The 18,994-nt window shown below is 46.4% G+C and overlaps 1 protein-coding gene across 5 annotated transcripts in view; it reads right to left on the bottom strand.

The window, feature by feature from the left end:
• The window catches only part of USP46 (ubiquitin specific peptidase 46), a 68,795-nt gene that overhangs the window by 37,709 nt on the left and 12,092 nt on the right, over positions 1 to 18,994 (bottom strand). For 4 of the 5 annotated variants that reach the window (XM_054729074.1, XM_054729076.1, XM_008140303.3 and 1 more), the window contains exons 2-3: positions 5,293 to 5,373; positions 1,047 to 1,260 (exon numbers count right to left, since the gene is read on the bottom strand). In XM_054729074.1, the coding sequence (XP_054585049.1) occupies positions 1,047 to 1,260; positions 5,293 to 5,373 (295 nt within the window). The remainder of the gene's footprint in view (positions 1 to 1,046; positions 1,261 to 5,292; positions 5,374 to 18,994) is intronic. The other variant, XM_054729091.1, reaches the window with a different exon arrangement.

Genomic DNA, 18,994 nt, shown 5'->3' with positions numbered 1-18,994 from the left:
TAATTTATCCAGAGCAGCCGGAGTCTCTTCCCCAAGATCACACTGAACGCTGGACCAGCCTGGAAGCAGCTTCATTGAGCACATACGGGAGACGAGGGACGTATGTGAGAATGTGTCTACCTGATCGTGTCCTGAAACCAAACACAAATGCTTCCAGAAGCCGATTGCTGGTCCCTGCCGTTCGGACAAACAATCTAGAGATGAGTGCAGCTGTGAGACTTCATTATTAATCATGTTCACAACGAGACTTCGGCGTGCTCTGCTTCCTTCTCAGGCTACTTTTATTCTGGTGCATATAAACTACAACACCTTTAAGAGGCAGCAATCAAATTAAACGAGACTTTATAAAACAAACATCTGATTAACTCTGCAAATCTGTTGGAGTAAGGCTGAAATCTAGGATAAACACAAGTTGCCATATCAAATTATTTCCATAGTCATAAAAATTACCAACGCAAAACTTCTGGAATAACCTAGTCTCTACCACCACTTGCCCGCCCTCCCAAAATGACAGAAAAAGCAGAAAAAAATCAGGCGACAGCAGGACATTTTTATCATATAAAGGTATCAATTTAATACCCTTTGTCTTAGGTAAATAAAAATGAGAGGTATTATTTTTTAAATAGCAGAGGCCCTGATTAGGTAATATGCATTTACTTTAATCACTTATAACAAGTTTATAAGATAGTACTATTTCATTCAATTATTGCATCAATCTATTTCTTCCAATCAGTGTCCTGCTTAGAAAGATGTCTTGGGCAAATTTTCCTCTTACAATGATCATACCTTACAAATATGAAACAAATAAAAAGACCATTCCTAAGTGAAATGAAAAAATCTGAATTTTTAAAGCACATTTTTAATCTAGTTTTGTTTTATGTATACTGGGTAGAAAAGAAGAAATATATCTTCTTTAAAAAACTGTATTTGAGTAGTTGGCCATACTATTTCCCCCTGGGGAAAATGAAGGATTCATTCTGAGGATACACAGAACTGTCCATTCTCCTCATTTCAGACCCCGGCACATTCTTCTCCACACGACTCACCGTTCTCCTTCCTCAGCCGTGAAATGAACTTCTTTGGTGGGATCACGCCAACCTTCTTCTTCTGCGTGGCAATGCTGTGGAAAAGGTCTGCCAGGCACGTCAACAGGTTTTCCTTCTTTTTCTGCTGGGCCTTGTACGCCAGCACATTCTCCCGGAACGGCCGGCAGAAGTACAAGGCCTGAAGCACAGAGTTACAGTAGCACGTGTTCCCGAACTGCCAAAGGACAACAGGTCTGGTTCAGATCACGGCCGGGGACACGCCACCTCTGGAAGGGGTCGGGAGAGGGAGGAGGCCACCCTCCAGGAACCAACCGGCCTGGAGTCCCTGCATCAGAGTGCTGCTCGCCATGTCAGAAAACGGGTCACCACCGGTGACCAGCTGACCAGCCGGGGAATGGACAGTCTGTATGGCCTGCTGCCTCTCTGGCCCATCAGCATCTCTAAAAAGGTAAGAAGCACTCTGCCTGCACAAAAAAACCTCTAATGAGACATTCTGGTGCTTAAAAAAACAGAAAATAAGAAAACTCGACATAATACAGAGACCCAGAAAGGCAGCTGGCTAAGTAAGAGATACTACACTGCAGCACAGCAAAACTCCTCTGAGAGCAAAAATAAAAACCCTGAACGCAAAGAAACCCAGGAACTAGGAACCACTTGCTCAGATGAAACAGCCTAACTGAATGGGACTTACTTCAGTTTTTCTCTCTCAAGATTCTAGCAGCCTGCCCACTGGCTTCAGACCACATTTCCTCGCTTCCTCCAGAGCAACAGAGGCCAGGAGGTGCCTCCTCCCTCACAGCTCCTGAGGTACCCCCGCTCTCGTTTCTGCCCAGACGGCGATAGGACAGCCCTCAGCTCCTGGTCTCCGGCATCGGATCAGGCCCCCGCAGGAGGATGTGGTGCCTCTGAAAACCCACAGACCCTCAGGTGATGACTAAAGAGGGAAAAAGTCTTCATCTCGCTGGCTTTACTCACTGGAAAACCACCTGTGTAAGCGCACAGCAAAGACGATCACTTCAGAATTTTTCCTCCACATATAATGAAAAGGGAAAAAACTAAGAAAATAACAAGATTAAAACCACTGAGAGCAAAATGCTGTGTAAGACTGAAATAGAACACGAGCATCTTCCCAGGACTGGCTGTTGGCTCGCGTGCCGTTTACCCAGCAGCCAGACAGATGCCCCGCCATGCTTACCGTGACATTTCTACGTATGCTAAGATAGAACATCTCCTATTTTTACATATTTTAATCTACTTGGACACAATTATGTAATAGGAGGAAAACCTCTCTCTCTCTCTCTCTCTCTTTTTTTTTTTTTGTTGTTGTTGTTAATCCTCACCCAAGGAAATTTTTTCCATTGAGTTTTAGAGAATGGAAAGGAGTGGAGGGGGGGATATGGGGGGGGGGGGCGGGGGAGAGAGAGACAGAGAGGATGGAGAGAGAGAATGAAATATCACCGTGAGAAAGACACACCAATTGGTTGCCTCACACATGCACCCCGACCGGGCCAGGGACAGAACCTGCAAACCCAGGTACGTGCCCTTAACCGGAATCAAACCTGCGACCCTCTGGTGCACAGGCCAATGCTCTAACCACTGAGCACACCAGCCAGAGTGAGACAAACCCCTTTTAAAGAAAAGCTGGACTGCCCATGAATTGCCTTTCCAAGTGAACATACAGCTATGAATGAATTTAGGTCTCACAATGCTCCCACAACCTAGGCCTTCCTTTTCTTCCCCATAGTCTGCACTTGTATTTTCCTTAGCCAGGGCAGAATTCCCACGACTTGGCTATCTTCAGAGAGCATAAGCAGAGGCCTGCGCACAATGGCTAAACAATAAATTGTACTAAAATGAGAAGTCAGCATTTCGTCAGCACAATGCCCTATATCCCAGTACTTCCTCCTTCCATTCTTTTCTCTTTTACGCAGTGTGTTGCCTTTACCCAAATGCCCTTCAGTCACACTTGGTCTTGATCCAATGGACAAAGTCCTGGAGAAGAAAAGGAACTGACGTTCACCAGGTGTCCACCATGTACCGCAGCCTCATGCCAAGCCTTCAATAGGAGTTCTGACGGACCCTTCACTATAAACCAAGAGGTGGAAACCATTGATTTCCACTGTACAGATGGGGAAAGGAGGCTCAGAGAGGTCAAATGACTTGCCCAAGATCAGACAGCTAGCGAAAGGCATAGGCAGAGCTCAGACTTGGGCCTGTATTACTTTGAAGCCAATATCCATTCTTTCTATTATAATCATAGGTAGCATTCACTTACAGAGAATATTGCCAGCCTCCTCGATGGAAATTACTACCTATCCCACCTGGGTACTGACTATGCTCGGAGCAGGTGTTCCAGAAAGGCGGGTGCTTGTGAATCAACACCTGATGTCACTTAAAGCTGCACCTCAGAAGGAAGCGCAGAGGGTGGTGGGTGATGCTGCCTTACTACTTGGTCATAATCCGCTTCTCAAGGAACCAGAGCCTGGTAAGTCTGGCCACAAACAAGGGAGCAGTGCTGAGCACAGATGAAATGAGCCAAGGAATTTGGAGATAAACTGGTCCCCCACTCCCCGCCCGTGCTTCAGGTACCACCACCAAGTTATATTGTTAAACACTTACTGGTGATGAGTTGGAAACACTTTTTTTTTTAATTTTTAAATTTTGTTTTGTTGTTTAAAGTATTACAAACAACATAGTAGTACATATGTTTCCTTTTTTTTCCCCCACTGACCTTCCCTCCGCCCCCTCCGCCCCCCAGTGTCTTGTGTCCATTGCAGAGAAAAAGGAACCCTCGTGCACTGCTAGTGGGAATGCAGACTGGTGCAGCCACTGTGGAAAATAGTATGGAGTCTCCTCAAAAAATTAAAAATGGAACTCCCATTTGACCCAGTGATCCCACGTTTAGGACTATATCCCAAGAAAACAGAAACACCAATCAGAAAGGACATATGCACCCCTATGTTCATAGCTGCACAATTTACCATAGCTAAGATTTGGAAACAGCCTAGGTGCCCATCAGCAGATGAGTGGATTAGAAAACTGTGGTACATCTACACAATGGAATTACTATGCTGCTGTAAAAAAGATGGCAACACTTTTAAAACTCTGATTGTACCGCTGTATCTGAAACAAAGACTGCCTGAGGAGTCTATACATCCAGAGGACAAAGGGGAGCATGTGAAAGCAGATTTCGCGACAGAAGTTAATAAAATCCCCTCTCAAAGGTACGTGTACGATGGAAATCCTTTAAAACAGCGGTCGCCAACCGGTGGTCCGCGGACCACTGGTGGTCCACGAGGTCCGAAAGGTTGGCGCCCGCTGCTTTAAAATACAGGTAGGAAAAAATGAGAACCTGACGCAATAATGTAGTAGTTAAACCCTTCTTTCTGAGATAACTCACATTTTCAAAAATTTCTCCCTCCCCAACATTTGCCACTTCTGGTAACTAAAGAGCATGAACAATTGTCTAAAAATTTTTTATGAAAATGGCAGTGGAGCCCTGGCTGGTTTGCTCAGTGGTTAGAGTGTCTTCCCTCAGACCAAAAGGTCTCGGGTTCAATTCCTGGTCAAGGGCAACCAACATACCTTGGTTGCAGGTTCAATCCCTGGCCCCAATTGGGCATGAGCAGGAAGCAACTAACCCATGTGTCAATCCATGTCTATCTCTCACATCGATGCGCCTCTCTCTCTCTCTATCTCCCTCCTCCCTCCCTCCCTCCCTCCACTCTCCCCTTCCACTCTCTCTAAAAAATATCCACACTCCTGGGGTGAGGATTTAAAAAAAAAAAGGAAAAGAATCAGAGAAAAACAAGTATCACATGATCGCACTCATATGTGGAATCTAAGTAACAAAATAAACTGATGCACGAAGTGGATCCAGAGACACAGACACATAGAACAGAGTGCAGAATCTCAGAGGGAATTCAGGGGAGGGTGGGTGGGTGGGAGATAATCACCAAAGGCCTTGTATGCATATATGCATAACCCATGGACACAGGCAATAGGGTGCTGAAGGCCTGGGCGAGGGGCTGGGTTGTGGGGTCGGGCTGGAGGGGGTCAAAGGGGGGGAAAGGGAGGACATATGTAATACTTTCAACAATAAAGAATTATTTTTAAAAAAGAAAAGAAAACGGCAGTGAAATTGCTTCAAGTATTCTAAAAAATTGATAAAAATAATACATTTTAATAGTTTCAACAATAAAGATAAATTTAAAAATTAAATAATAATACATTTTTAAATACTTACATTGACCAACCCGAAGTAGTGCTCATTGATGGGAAACTGCTCTGGGCCGATGTCTTTTTCCAGAGCAGAGGCATTGGTGCCCTACAAGAGAAAAAGAGCGAGAGCTCTGTTGCATGTGAAAGAGACAAGAAAGTAAAATGATACTTGAGAGGCCACTTGAGACAAGCATCTCCCCTGGTTGCCCTGGTGTTCGATGTTCATGCTGAAAGAAAAGGGGTCAGAAGTAAAGCAGGTTTATCCTCTCCTCATCTAACTTAATCGTCCCTCAGATCTGTTCCTCCTGACTTCAATTATCTTCTACTGAGAAAGGAGGTTCGCAACAAGCAAATGAGCAAACTGTCGCTAGGAGCTTCTGAACAGCCCGGCTGGTGTGGCTCAGTGGTTGAGTGTCAACCCATGAACCAGGAGAATATGGTTCGATTCCCAGTCAGGGCACATGCCTGGGTTGTGGGCTCGACCCCCAGTGGAGGGTGTGCAGGAGACAGCCGAATGATGATTCTCTCTCATCATTGGTATTTCTAACTCTTCCCCTCCCTTCCTCTGAATCAATAAAAACATTTTTTTAAAGGGCTGCTGAATAGAACATTCTAAGCTCCGATAGCGGCAGCCGCTTTAATAATCTTCAGTGGTGTACAGAATCATACCATCACTTTCAAAGTCAATTTCTTCATTCTGATAGATGTGCCACAGACCCACAGATCGGGCACCATTCTAGGCTCTCACAATGGAACAGTGAGCAAAGTGGACATGGGTGCATGCTCTCATGGAGCTCACATTTCAGTGGATGAAGAAAGAAAAAGCAAATACATTGGACAGAGGTGGTAAGCGCAGTGGAGAAAAACCAAGTAGGAAACGAGGGTAGGGGGCCAGGGAGGATGGGGTGAAGGAGAGGCATGGTGGAGTGGGTGGTAGAAGGTGGACTGCTGCAGCTTTCAATAGGGTGGCCAGGGAAGGCCTGACTGAGAAAGTGAAATGTCCAAGGAATATTGTGGATAACGGAGGAATACAATTTAAAAACTAACAATTCCCAAACGCATCAAATTGGTAAGCCACATGAACCCAACCAACTCTCCAACACAATGATAGTAATAGTTCCTGGGAACTCCTACCATGTGCCAGGGATTGCGCTACTTATTCCCACAACAATCCCATAAATACTACTAGAATCTGCATTTAACAGACAGAAACACATAGCTCAGAAGGGTTAAAAACCTATCCGAGGACCACAGTGGCAGAGCTGGGACTTGAACCGGGAGTCAGACTTAGGAGCCCGAGATCTTAACCAAATGCTATGCAGAGCGATCCTATTAATAAACACCACCATTTACTGAGCCCCACTAAGCGCCAGGGGGCACCAGCATTACCACTTGATTATCATTCCTCCCGGGGCCTGGGTGAGTGCTGGGATTCCGGAACGTGAGCAAAGTTCAGTGCCACGAGGTAAGGAGTTTGAGGGTGGTGGGCAGATCACTCCCTGTGCACGGCGGCTCCATCCTACAGCCTTCTCATGTTCTCAGGCTGTCATGAGGCCCCCGGTTCACAGAATCTCAGACTTAGGAGGTAGGTATTTTAAAAAGGAAAAAGAGACTTATGTTTTATTTAACAAGTAAACCTGCTGCTGCTACTTATTCTGGACTAATATAATTATCATCTCCTGTCACAGGAAGAAATGGTCAAAAAGTGGGCTGAGAACCAGTCAAAATGGTCACATGTCAATAAACACCATTAGCCCTAACCGGTTTGGCTCAGTGGACAGAGCGTCGGCCTTCAGACTGAAGGGTCCCAGGTTCAATTCTGGTCAAGGGCATGTACCTTGGTTGCGGGCACATCCCCAGTTGGGGGGTGTGCAGGAGGCGGCTGATCGATGATTCTCTCTCATCGATGTTTCTAACTCTATCCCTCTCCCTTCCTCTCTGTAAAAAAAAATCAATAAAATATATTTAAAAATAAATAAATGAACACCACTAAATGCAAAATAACCCAATTCTATGCAAAGAGAAGAGCAGCAGAAATAGCACATTCCAACTCCTTGTCATAACATTCTGTTTTCCCTTGTTTTCTAGGTCTACATGCTGCTCCACGATCCACATTCCCATCCCTTCAACTGAGATGGAATTCTCTGGTCATCTGTGTGCACAGCAGTTTCACTACTGCTGTGTGCACGCGCGTGAGCACATGTGGGGTTTTCACTGCCTTCCCAATAATGCAACCCCAAATACAAGGCTAGATTTTGAAAATAATACTTGTAAAATAACTAGAGGCCCTCTCACAATCTGGGACCCCTCGGGGGACGTTGGAGAGCTGGTTTCGGCCCGATTCCCACAGGCCAGGCGTAGGGACCCCACCGGTGCAGGAATCCACCGGGCCTCTAGTATGCATATAAGATCTTTGGTTAATCTCTCCGGCCCTCCCCCCTCCCCGCTTCCCTCAGAGATTCATCAGTCTGTCCCATGTTTCCATGCCTGTGGTTTCCACTCCTGCATTGAGCATCTGCCCACTACTGGTGGTCAGTGCGTGTCATAGCTACTGGCCAGCAGAGGCCCGGTGCGTGAAATTCGTGCATGGAGGGGGGGGGTGTCCCTCAGCCTGGCCTACACCCTCTCCAATCTGGGACATCCCTCTCAAAATCCGGGACCGCTGGCTCCTAACCGCTCACCTGCCTGCCTGCCTGCCTGATCACACCTAACCGCCTCTGCCTGCCTGCCTGATCCCCCCCTAACAGTTCCCTGCTGGCCTGATCACCCCCAACTGCCCTCCCCTGCTGGCCTGATCGCCCCCTAACTGCTTGCTCCCCCGTGCCAGCCTGATCTCGCCCCTAACTGCTTACTCCCCTGCAAGTCTGATCGCCCCTAACTGCTTCCCCCTCTGCTGGCCTGATTGCTCCTAACTGCTTGCTCCCCTGCCAGCCTGGTCGCCCCTAACCGCCTCTGCCTCGGCCCCCGCCACCATGGCTTTGTGGCTGGGAACTTCCGGAAGGAAGTTCGACATCCGGAAGATGTCCAGTCGACCAGGTCTAATTAGCATATTACCCTTTTATTAGTATAGATACTTATATTACAGCAAGATTTCATAGAATAGACAAAAATCACTAAAATTTTTTAATAAAGCTACATCTCAATCATAAATCAATGTAAATAATGTATTTTAAATACACCCACAGCCGCTTTGAAGCAACATGAGTAGATGTGGCTTAGAGCCCAGAAGGAATGTCAGATATACAAGTATAGCACATGGAGACAGATCTCATTAAATCTTTCTTTAGGAGCTAGCCATATATTATTCGAGTTAACCCTTGATTTTTGCTCTTTGGGAATTATTGGATTGAGTCTGCTTTTTTCTACCTATCTTAACACATTGCGCACCAGTAGTTTTATTGCTAGCTTTACCCAGTGGCCAGATAAGTTCCTATTGAATGAGTACAAAAAAGGTTTTACAAAGTATCATACTTCAAAAAGATATTAGCTTGTAAGAACATGTAATGGGTATTTAATTTTAAGGCATGCCTTTAACATTTATGTAAAACACTGTGTAATATGAAAACACAAAAATGCTCATGATCCGCAATGTGTTAATATTCTCCCATCGGAGGGGGAAGAGGAGGAGGGTGATGGCACACACTTAGGACAGTGACCAGGGGCGGTGTTTAAGAGAAACATCATGTCAAAACATCTGCCCTTCTGCTGCCTGTGCTTACCAGCACTGTGCAAACTCCTTCCTTTCCCCTCTTCTTGGTTCACCCCCATTCACAGGAGGCTTACCTTTGTACCCCATCTCCTGCCAGCATCCTGGGTGGTCCCAATACCCATGTGGAGGAGTCGTCCCACACCCTGCTCTCTCAGCAACTGGATGTCCCCTTTCCTGCTCTCTTCCATTCCTTTCCACTTCAGCTCCCACTCCCACAGACTGCCTGGATCTGGTGACCCCTAAAGCCCACCAGCTCAGCTCCACCTGCTGACTTCCTAAAGCCCTCCCCTCCCAGCTACTAGTACACACATCGCACCAGAACCACTTACTCCTCTACTTTCTCACTCAGCTTAGGGTCCATGGTCATGATTTCAACCACTCTTATATAAACAGCCTTTACCCTGTGCTTTGGCCACACCACCTGGCAAAAAACCACACACAGTAAGAACCAAATTATCCACCTTGTGTAATATACACCCAGACGATGTACGAAAGTCACACAGCCCAGCGGACCGGATTCACTAGGATTCACCAAATTCAAGTGGCCCTGTACACACCCCACCTTCCAGCAGCGTGTCTCCAGTGCACACAGTCTCCACTCCACAATGACAGTTTCCAACTTTCTTCAAGCCCCTGAGAACGTCAACATCCCCCCTGCCCTTCTCACTGGCCTCCCACTCAACAGAAATTTTTTTAAACCAGCAGAGAACTCCCTTAATTTCACACTCCCAAACCTTCTAACCTGTGTGCCTCCCCTGTTAATGATAGAGATCTCCCTTCCGTCCGAGACCAATCTCTCCTCTACTATTAAATCCTTCCTATCCGAACTGAACATGCGTACGTGTCTCTCCTATTAAAAATCCGTACCTACTCTTCCACACATCTCCCCCAGGTCCCACCCTCTTTCTCACCTCTCCTTCCTAGCTAAGCTTCTTTCAACAACTATCTGTTCTGAAACATTGACAACTGAATCAGATGATTTCTAAGGTTTGCTTTAAATGATCCAATGATGAAGCGGGAGGTCAGGGATGGAGGTAAAACTGTGTTGTTGAAGCTGAGTGGTAAGTAAGTGGGACTCAATATACTGTTTTGTTTATACTTTTACATGTATGTATACAGGCAGAATAATGGTCTCCCAGAGATGTCCATGTCCTAATCCCCAGAACTCGTGCAGATATGACCCTACACAGCAAAGGGAAATTTAGTTATAGATGGACTCCATTTGCTAATCAACTGACGTTGAAATAGGGGAGAAGTCCTGGGTCATCAATGTCCTCACAAGCATCCTTAAAAGTGGGGGGACAGTAACAGAACAATAGATCAGAGTGGTGCCATGTGTGAAGGGCTCACCGCCTTGGCTGATTTTGAAGCTGGAGGAAGGGGGCCAGGAGCCAAGGAACACAGGCAGCCTGCAGAAGCTACAAGGCAGGCAGGCAGCCCCAGGAAGAACACGGCCCTGCACCTCCTTCATTTTGCTCAGGGAGACCCACTCAGATTTCTGACCTCCAGAACTGTGGGGTAATAAATCTGTACTGTTTAAGGGATGAAGCTGATGGTATTTGTTACAGCAGCAATAGGAAACTAGTACTATATATTTGAAGTTGTCCATACTATCCTTTAGGACTTGTCTCTACTTCCTCACCTCCACATCTCCCTTCAAAACAGCCCCTTCTGGATTCTACCCCGACTCCATGCCTGATGAGCTCCAAACAGTGTCACTCCGGGGGGTACCTTTAGCTGTTGGCTTTCTCCAAGCTTGTCCCAGGCCCTCCTCCCTCTCCCCAAGCCTCTCTGTGGGGTCCAGGCATTAACCATCTCCGTAGCTTCATTCAGCGGCCAAGTGCCAACCATTTCCAACTCTGTACCCCCATCCCAGAAACCTCACTTCTACGCTCATTCAGACTGGATGAGTACTGACATTTCCACTTGCTTGTCTCACAAGCAGTCAAAAGCAATCGACCCAAAACGAGAGCTTGCACTTTTCCTTCCCCCCAGTTCCAATCTTGTCCTGGTGTTTCCCCGCTTAGTAAATGACAATGCCACCCTCCTCCTGGCTAAAATCCTTGGGGTCGTGCCCGACATCCCCCTCTGCACTCTGCACCCATCCATCATACTGTCTTATTGATTCACTCTCCTTAAATCTCCCCAGTCCACGCGCTTCCTTTTACTCTCCTCCACCAGCGAGACCAGGCTACCAGCTCCTCTCCTCTGAATTACAATAGCTTCCTAAGTGGCCTCCAACATCCACTTTACTCACCTCTAACCTCGCTGTCAACACAGCAGCAAAAGTGCTCTTTTTAAATACAAATCTGCCTTTAAATCCTCCAGTGACTTTCACCGCGGCTCCAGCGGCTCTCGCTGGCCAGTCACTGGCTCCTACACTGGGCCCGTCACAATGGCCTTCGTTCTGTCCCTCAAGTATCTTCGGTTCCCTCCCACCCATCACCTGAGGTTCTTCCTTTCTTCCTCAGCTGCCTGTACCTATCATCCTCTGGGAGTTCTTCCCCGATCAATCCTAGATTAGGGTCACCTGTGACAGACAGAATCATGGCCCCTCAAAAATATCCACACCCTAACCCCTGGAACCTGTGATTATGTTACCTTGCATGGCAAAGGGGTCTTTGCAGGTATGATTAACATAAGGATCTAGAAATGGGGAGATTGCCCTGGATCATGTGGGTGGGCCCAGTGTTATCACAAGGTCCTTGTGAGAGGCAGGCAAGAGCATCAGTCAGTGAGGAGATGTGACATCTAAGGCAGAGTTCAGAGAGGGAGATATGAAGATATTACACTGCTGGCCCTGAAGATGGAGGAAGGGGCCATGAGCCAAGGAATGCAGGCAGCCTCTAGAAACTGGAAGACAAAGAAACACACTCTCTCCTGGAGCCTGGGGAAGGTGTGCAACCCTGCTGACCTCCAGAGCAAGAAAACTATATGTTTTATTTTAAGCTACAAAGTCTGTGGTAGTTTTTTACAGCAGCAATAGGAAACTTAATACACGCCCCCCCCTCACCCCCCCCCACACACACACACCCTATTCCCCACTGGTAGCATCTTGCATATCTTCCTTATAGTATTTATTCCAATTGTTATTTATATAGTTATTTTTTAAATATGTTTTTATTGATTTCAGAGAGGAAAGGAGAGAGAGATAGAAACATCAATGATGAGAGAGAACCATTAATCAGCTGCCCTCCTGCACAAATCAAGCCCACAACCCAGGCATGTACCCTGATTGGGAATCGAACTGTGACCTCTTGATTTATAGGTCAACACTCAAACACTGAGCCATGCTGGCGGGGCAAGGGCCTTTTTCTTTTCTCAACTGTTTGCATTTTTTACTATGAGGATACTTTATTATTTTTGTCATGAAAATTTTAATAAAAAGTTAGCAAACTAATATCCTACAGACCAGTTATCTAAGGCCCACCGCAAACACCTCAGAGCTGGACTGGCCTTTTCTTTTTTCTCCCCAGTATGAATTTGCCTTTGATTTCGGTCCTTTCTCTCTTGTCCTTCGTTTCTTGGCTGAGGCCTGGTTGCTGATATCCAGCCTGCCTACCTGCTCGGGGTGGCAGAGAGAATCAAGCAAAACAGGGATGATGTGAATTGTAAATTGTAAGATGCATTATGAATCCAAGAGCCTGACCTTCCACTGCGAGCACCCAGCACCATGACACAAAAGGCAAATGAGAGCCATTGAAGATAACTGTTACATGACCAGATGCTGAACAAAAGACCGTCTACGGCAGTAAATCACAGGGTCTGCAGGTCTCAGTCACAGAGTTCTTATTCCCATCAATAAAAATCTGGTAACCTTTGAAAAACAATGCACCACACTTTATTAAAAATAGAATCTGGGCTGGGACAAGTTCCAACAAGAAGACGGTAGGTAATGCTGGCTCTTCAAAGCACTTCTGAAAGCAATTCTGCGACTGCCTGGGGGCGCTACAAAAACACAAACAAACAACAACTCAGGAAGGATGAATCATAAATGCATGAGATTGGTATAGAAAGGCATTTCTTTGCAAAGCAATGTTTTTATCCTCACCCGAGGATATGTTTTTGTTGATTTCAGAAAGGAAGAGAGAAAGAGACAGAGAAACATCCACGTGAGAAACATTGATCGGTTGCCTCCTGCACATGCCCCGAAACCTAGATTATCAAACCCGCAACCTTTTTGAGTACAGGACAAGACTCCAACCAACTGAGCCACCTGGCCAGGATAAAGCAATTTTAAAAGCAATTTATGAGAAAAAGACGTTAGAATGTCTTCCTTGGGGGTGAAAAAGTGAGACAGACCCTTGCCCAGAGGGAGGATATGACCAGGACAATGGCACTGCAAGGTCTACAAAAACCAAGGACAGCACTGTCATCATATGGGGAGACCAAACCAAACCCAGAAACCAGGAGGGGTCCTTGGAGATCATTTCACAGATGAAAGAAAAATCTGTGGCTGAGCATGGACCTATGAACCAGGAGGTCACTCCTCGATTCCTGGTCAGGGCATATGTCCGGGTTGCGGGCTCGATCCTCAATATGAGGCATGCAGGAGGCGGCAGATCAATGATTCTCTTTCATCATTGATGTTTCTCTCTCTCCCTTCATCTCTGAAATCAATAAATATATATATTTTAAAAGACTAGTTTTCAAAAGGAACAGTATTCCCAGACTTCTGGTAACAAAAGTTCATTCCTGCAGCCTTACAGAGAAAGTAAAGCAAAGATGAACTGATGCAGGCCACAAACTCAGGATGAGTCAGAAGCCACTGGCCTGAATTCAGGACCGTTACGGAGGAATTATGGACACTGATGTAATTAGCAATAATCATAATAGATAATCCATAAATAGCATTTACTGTGTCCAGCCACTGCTCTAAGACTTTATGTGTGGTTCATTCATGTGCATCCTCAGAATCATCCTATGAGGTGGATGCCATTCTTCTCCTCACCTTAAAGATAAGAAAACTGCCCTAGCTGGTTTGGCTCAGTGGATAGAGCACTGGCCTGCAGACTGAAGCGTCCCGGGTTCGATTCCGGTCAAGGGCACATGCCCAGGTTGCAGGCTTGATCCCCAGTGGGGAGCGTGCAGGAGGCAGCCAATCAGTGATTCTCTCTCATCACTGATGTTTCTCTCTCTCTCACCTTCTCCCTTCCACTCTGAAATCAATAACAAAATATATTTAAAAAATAAAATAAAGATAAGAAAACTGAGACACGAGGAGGGCAAGTAACTATCCAAGCTCACACAGCTCTCAGGTAGCAGGTGGGTTCGCACTCACACAATGTGCCTCCAACGTGTGTGCTCCCAACCACTACCCCACACTGCCTGCCGGAGGCAGGACCGGAACCACAGAACGGCAGGACCGAAGAACTGAGGAACTCAAAGGGCTCACAACTTTACAGGTGACCCCCTACCGCTGAGGCATGCCTCAAAACATTCTAGAATGAGGAACACACATGTCCTTTTCTGTAAAATCCCTCAGAATACTGTAACCTGGTGAAAGGAATCGTAAAACTGAGGTTGGAAGTCAGGAGAAACACAACGTGTCAAGGGGAAAACAAATATTTTTTTCAAAATGGTTTCAAGAACTGCAGATCTTTGTCTAGCAAGCCAAATAGAAAAATAAAATAATATAAAGTTTAAAAAAACCAGAAAGAGAAAACAGCATCAAGTAGAAATGAGCTCTAAAAAGTAAATAATTTTATACCTAACTAGAGGCCCGGTGCACGAAATCGTGCACGGGTAGGGTCCCTAGGCCTGGCCAGCGATCAGGGTCGATCTGTGGGGCGACTGGCGGGGTGATCAGGGACCCCTGCTCACACCTGCCTTGGCTGGCCTGGCACTGCCCGCTCACCGGCCCGCCTGCTGCCGCCGCCGTTGGTCACCTCCCTCTGCGGGGTGACCAGCAGGGCTATCGGGGGGGGGGGGGGGGGGGGGAAGGGCCGCTCACACCGCCTTGGCTGGCCTGGGGCCTGCGGGCTGGGGGCCACTCCTGCATTGAGCGTCTGCCCCCTGGTGGTCATTGCGCATCATAGTGACTGGTCGTTCAGCAGGTCTTTCCGCAGTTTGGTCGATTTGCATATTATTATATAGGCTAATGGAATAATGAACATGCAATCCTGCTGCCCTAACTTCTGACGTGTTGTATAGATCATGATAACACAATGAGCAGAGAGAAAAGGAGCCTATCGTCAGTATGCTGAACAAAATGTGTTAATATATTAACAGCTCATCTCAGTGCTGGGATTATTGTGGGGGGGAGGGTGATAGAGAACTGGCATGAATTATATATCAGGGGAAAAATTACCACTATGTTTTCATTTGTTTGTTTGGTTTGTTGTGTTTTTTTTTTTTTAATCCTCATCCAAGGATGTGTTTTTACTGATTTCAGAAAGAGGAAGGGAGAGACAGAGAGAAACATTGATCCATTGCTCCTGTACCCACCCTGACCAGGGATCGAACCCACAACCTTTTGATGTACAAGACAACACTCCAACCAAGCCACCTGGCCAGAGCACCATTATGTTTTCATCCAAAGAAAGCTGTAAAATGCCTACTGTGTCTCTAAAAGACAGAAATGCAGGTTGCAATTCTGAGCCTCCTGGCTCAGACCTAGTGCGGCCAGTTCTCTGGCCCTTCACAGAGCTCCCCCTCTTCTCTCCTCCTCCTGCTCCGCCTCATCATCATTTGGCTTCAATGTCACTTCTTCCAAGCTATCTTCCCTGACCCTTCCCTCTCACAGAATCCTATGGGTAGTTTCACAGCACTTATCGTAATTTGTACCCCATACTTATTTGTGATTATTCAACATCTGTCTTCCCACTGGACCATGGGTTGGCAGATGAGTCCATGGGACAAATCTGGCCCACCGACTGTTTCTGTAAATAAAGATTTATTGGAACACGGCCACTATCATTCATTTACTTACTGTAGCCACTTTCACAATACAATAGCAGAAGTGAGTATTTACGGCTCACAAAGCCTAATGCTAGCCAACCCTACTCTAGAGCAAAGCTTCATGAGGGCAGGCATTCCCTCTGGCTGGCTTGCCAGGTCCTAGCAGACCACGTGGCATGTAAAAGGCATTTAGTAAGTTTGGTAATTAAGAAACCTGGGAAATGGGAAGGGTAAGTAGTATGTGCTACTGGTTCAAGAGATCTCCACATCTATGTATTCATTTAATCCCGTCCACTACCCCAAGGTCGATTACACTTGTTATCCCGTTCTACTCATCAACTGGAGGGAGCCTGCCAAGGCCCACTCGGGCCGTAAAGGCCGGGCCAGGTCTCAATGCCAGGCCATTCCGTTCCAGAGCCTGAGCTCCTGACCACAGCCAGGCACGATGATCTTCTCATTCATATTTTAGTAATTCCTCAGCTGCAGATGTAGTGACTGGGCAGAGAGCCAGCTGTTTCTCAGCACGTCCTCCTGGGCTGCCGGCAGGCACACGCTAGTCAACCACCAGGCGCGCCACCCTCGGAGTGGCTATGAATGCCCGTCCTGCTTAGGCAGCAGACACGTCGCCCAGGCCCACTCTCCCTCCTGATAAATCGCCAACAGGGACTCACTAGCTCCATCTCACAGGTGAGAGAAAGAAGGTTAACAGAGGTGAAGTCACTCGCCAAGGTCAAGCGTTAGTATGAAGCAGAGGTCAGTTGTGAGCCCGCAATCTTAATACCATGACACTACAACCCATTTCCTGCTTCCATCGTGCTCATCGCCTCCCCTTCCTTTTCCGGCTTCCACGGGAGCCAGACATCCACAAGAAGGCAGTTAACGAGCATTTTCATTCTGCGCCATGGTAGCATGTCATTTCCATGCCATCTAGAGAGTGGGTGGGGAGAAATAACTCTGCAAAAGACCTCGACATGACTTCATTAAACGATCATAACACAGAAGCAAAAACATCTGTTAATGAAGACAGATGACCCTGGGACACACCGTGATCCCAAGTCATAAGGAAGGGACAGTACAGAGCAGCTGGTCTCTGGCTTGTAAAACAACTCTCCACGTGTCTAGAGGCAGCGTAACCAAGTTCTCATGCAAAGATCAAATTTCAACTCAAAAGCAGGACAATCAGCACTGGGTCTGTCTCTGTCTTTCAGCTGAAGGTGGAGGAGGAGGAAATAGAGACGGTCGGTCACTGAACTCGGCCGGTCACTGAACTCGGTGAGCTACAAGCAAGAACCTCATTCCCAATCCAATGTTCTGCGAAGCCACCCGTGAGGCCGCCTTGATGACAGGTCTCGTAAGCACCTACGTTACCCTCCCCATCGCTTCCCGGAAAAGCAGCATGGGTGGCATGGGATCCTGGCAAAGGCCCAAGTCAGAGGCCAACTCCGAGCATTCCTCCCTCAACCCTTTCTCTCTAGTTCAAGCTCAAGGTCTTCATCGTGAAAAACCAGGACACCAGTGTCCCCGCCTCACGGCATGGGAGAACTGCCCGACGTGTTTATGGGACATCCCTCCCCCTGGGAGCCAAGCCTTCTGCACCATCAGAGATCTTTTACTCTAATGCAACAAAAACATCCTGTCATGTACTGATTGCGAAATACAAAACATAAAATTCTGCGCTCTCTGCTCCCATCCCCAAGCGGGGTGGCAACGAGGGAAAAGAGATGGAGCAAGTTGTGCAGAGCAGTCTCACTCCGTGTTACCAGGTTCGGAAACTGAAAACATGTATAATGAATGAGTAATTTTGTATCTGTTGAGATTAGTAATAAAAAATTGGGGCTTGTGTTTTATGTATCGTTGGGGTTTTTATTCCACTTCGCTCATAATGCTTTTTTATTGTAGTTTACAGAAATATCAGTCTACAACAGATTGAAAATAAAAATAAAACGGGTCCTTCCCTACAGACTTTGAAAATAATTGCCAACAGCAAAGCAGTTAAATGAAATTGAGCTTGTTTCTTACACGTGTGAATAAGCTGCTCAAACTCACGCCTAGGAAGAGAAACGCAAACTAAAAATACACTAAGACACCATTTCCCCCTGCCTGGCAAAGATCAGAAGGGTCCTGGAGAGCTCGCTGCTTGGCAAGGCTGTGGGCAACACGTCACACATACAACAGAGAGAGGGCAATGGGCAAAACCCACCAGTTACAAATGGAAATCCATGTCTAGGAAGTCAGCTGACAGGCATCCCGCCACATCCGTGAAAGGATGGATGGACCAAGTTGTTCCCTGCAGCCTTGTTTGTAAAAACCAAGGACTGGAAAACTACCGTGGCGCCCATTAGTGGGGGCTGGTTAAGTGAATTCAATACATTGAAGCAACTGAATACTCTGCAGCCATAAAAAAAGAATGAGGAGGCTCTTCACATGCTAGTACAGATCCACCTCTAAGACACAAAAAGCAAGGGATAGATATGGACAGATCAGTATACGCTGTAAGTATTGTGTTTTCAAAAACTGGCCAGTGTGCTAAGTGGTTAGCGCGTCAGCCTGCACACTAAAGGGTCTTGGGTTCAATTCCTGGTCGAGGACACATACCTGAGTTGCAGGTTCAATCCCCAGCCCTGATCAGGGAGCATGCAGGAGGCAACCAATCAATATGTCTCTCTCAGATCAATGTTTTTCTCTCTCTCTCTAAAAAAAAAAAAAAAAAAATGGGAGAGAAATATAAACAAATATGCTGGTACATGCATACAATGCCATTGAGTGGAAACAGAAGACACTGCAAATATTGACTGATGCCAGAGACAAGAACTGGATGGTGGGCATATTTTCAACATACATCCTTTTACACAATTTTAAATTCTACCACGAGAACTCATATGACATTTTTAAAAACTTTAAATTGTTATTCACAAAAATAAAACTGATTTGCAACAGCATGAATAGACCTAGAGGGCATTATGCTAAGTAAAATAAGTCAGTTAGAGAAAGACAAATATCATATGAGTTCACTTATATGCAGAATCTAAAAAACAATATAAATGAACAAACAAAATTGAAACAGACTCATAGAGAAAAGACTGATAGTTGCCAGAAGGGAGGGGAGTTGGGGAACTGG

This window comes from Eptesicus fuscus, chromosome 2 (genome assembly GCF_027574615.1).
Source record: "Eptesicus fuscus isolate TK198812 chromosome 2, DD_ASM_mEF_20220401, whole genome shotgun sequence".
In the NCBI taxonomy this organism is placed as follows: Eukaryota; Metazoa; Chordata; class Mammalia; order Chiroptera; family Vespertilionidae; genus Eptesicus; species Eptesicus fuscus.
This window is presented reverse-complemented; position numbering and strand designations above follow the sequence as displayed.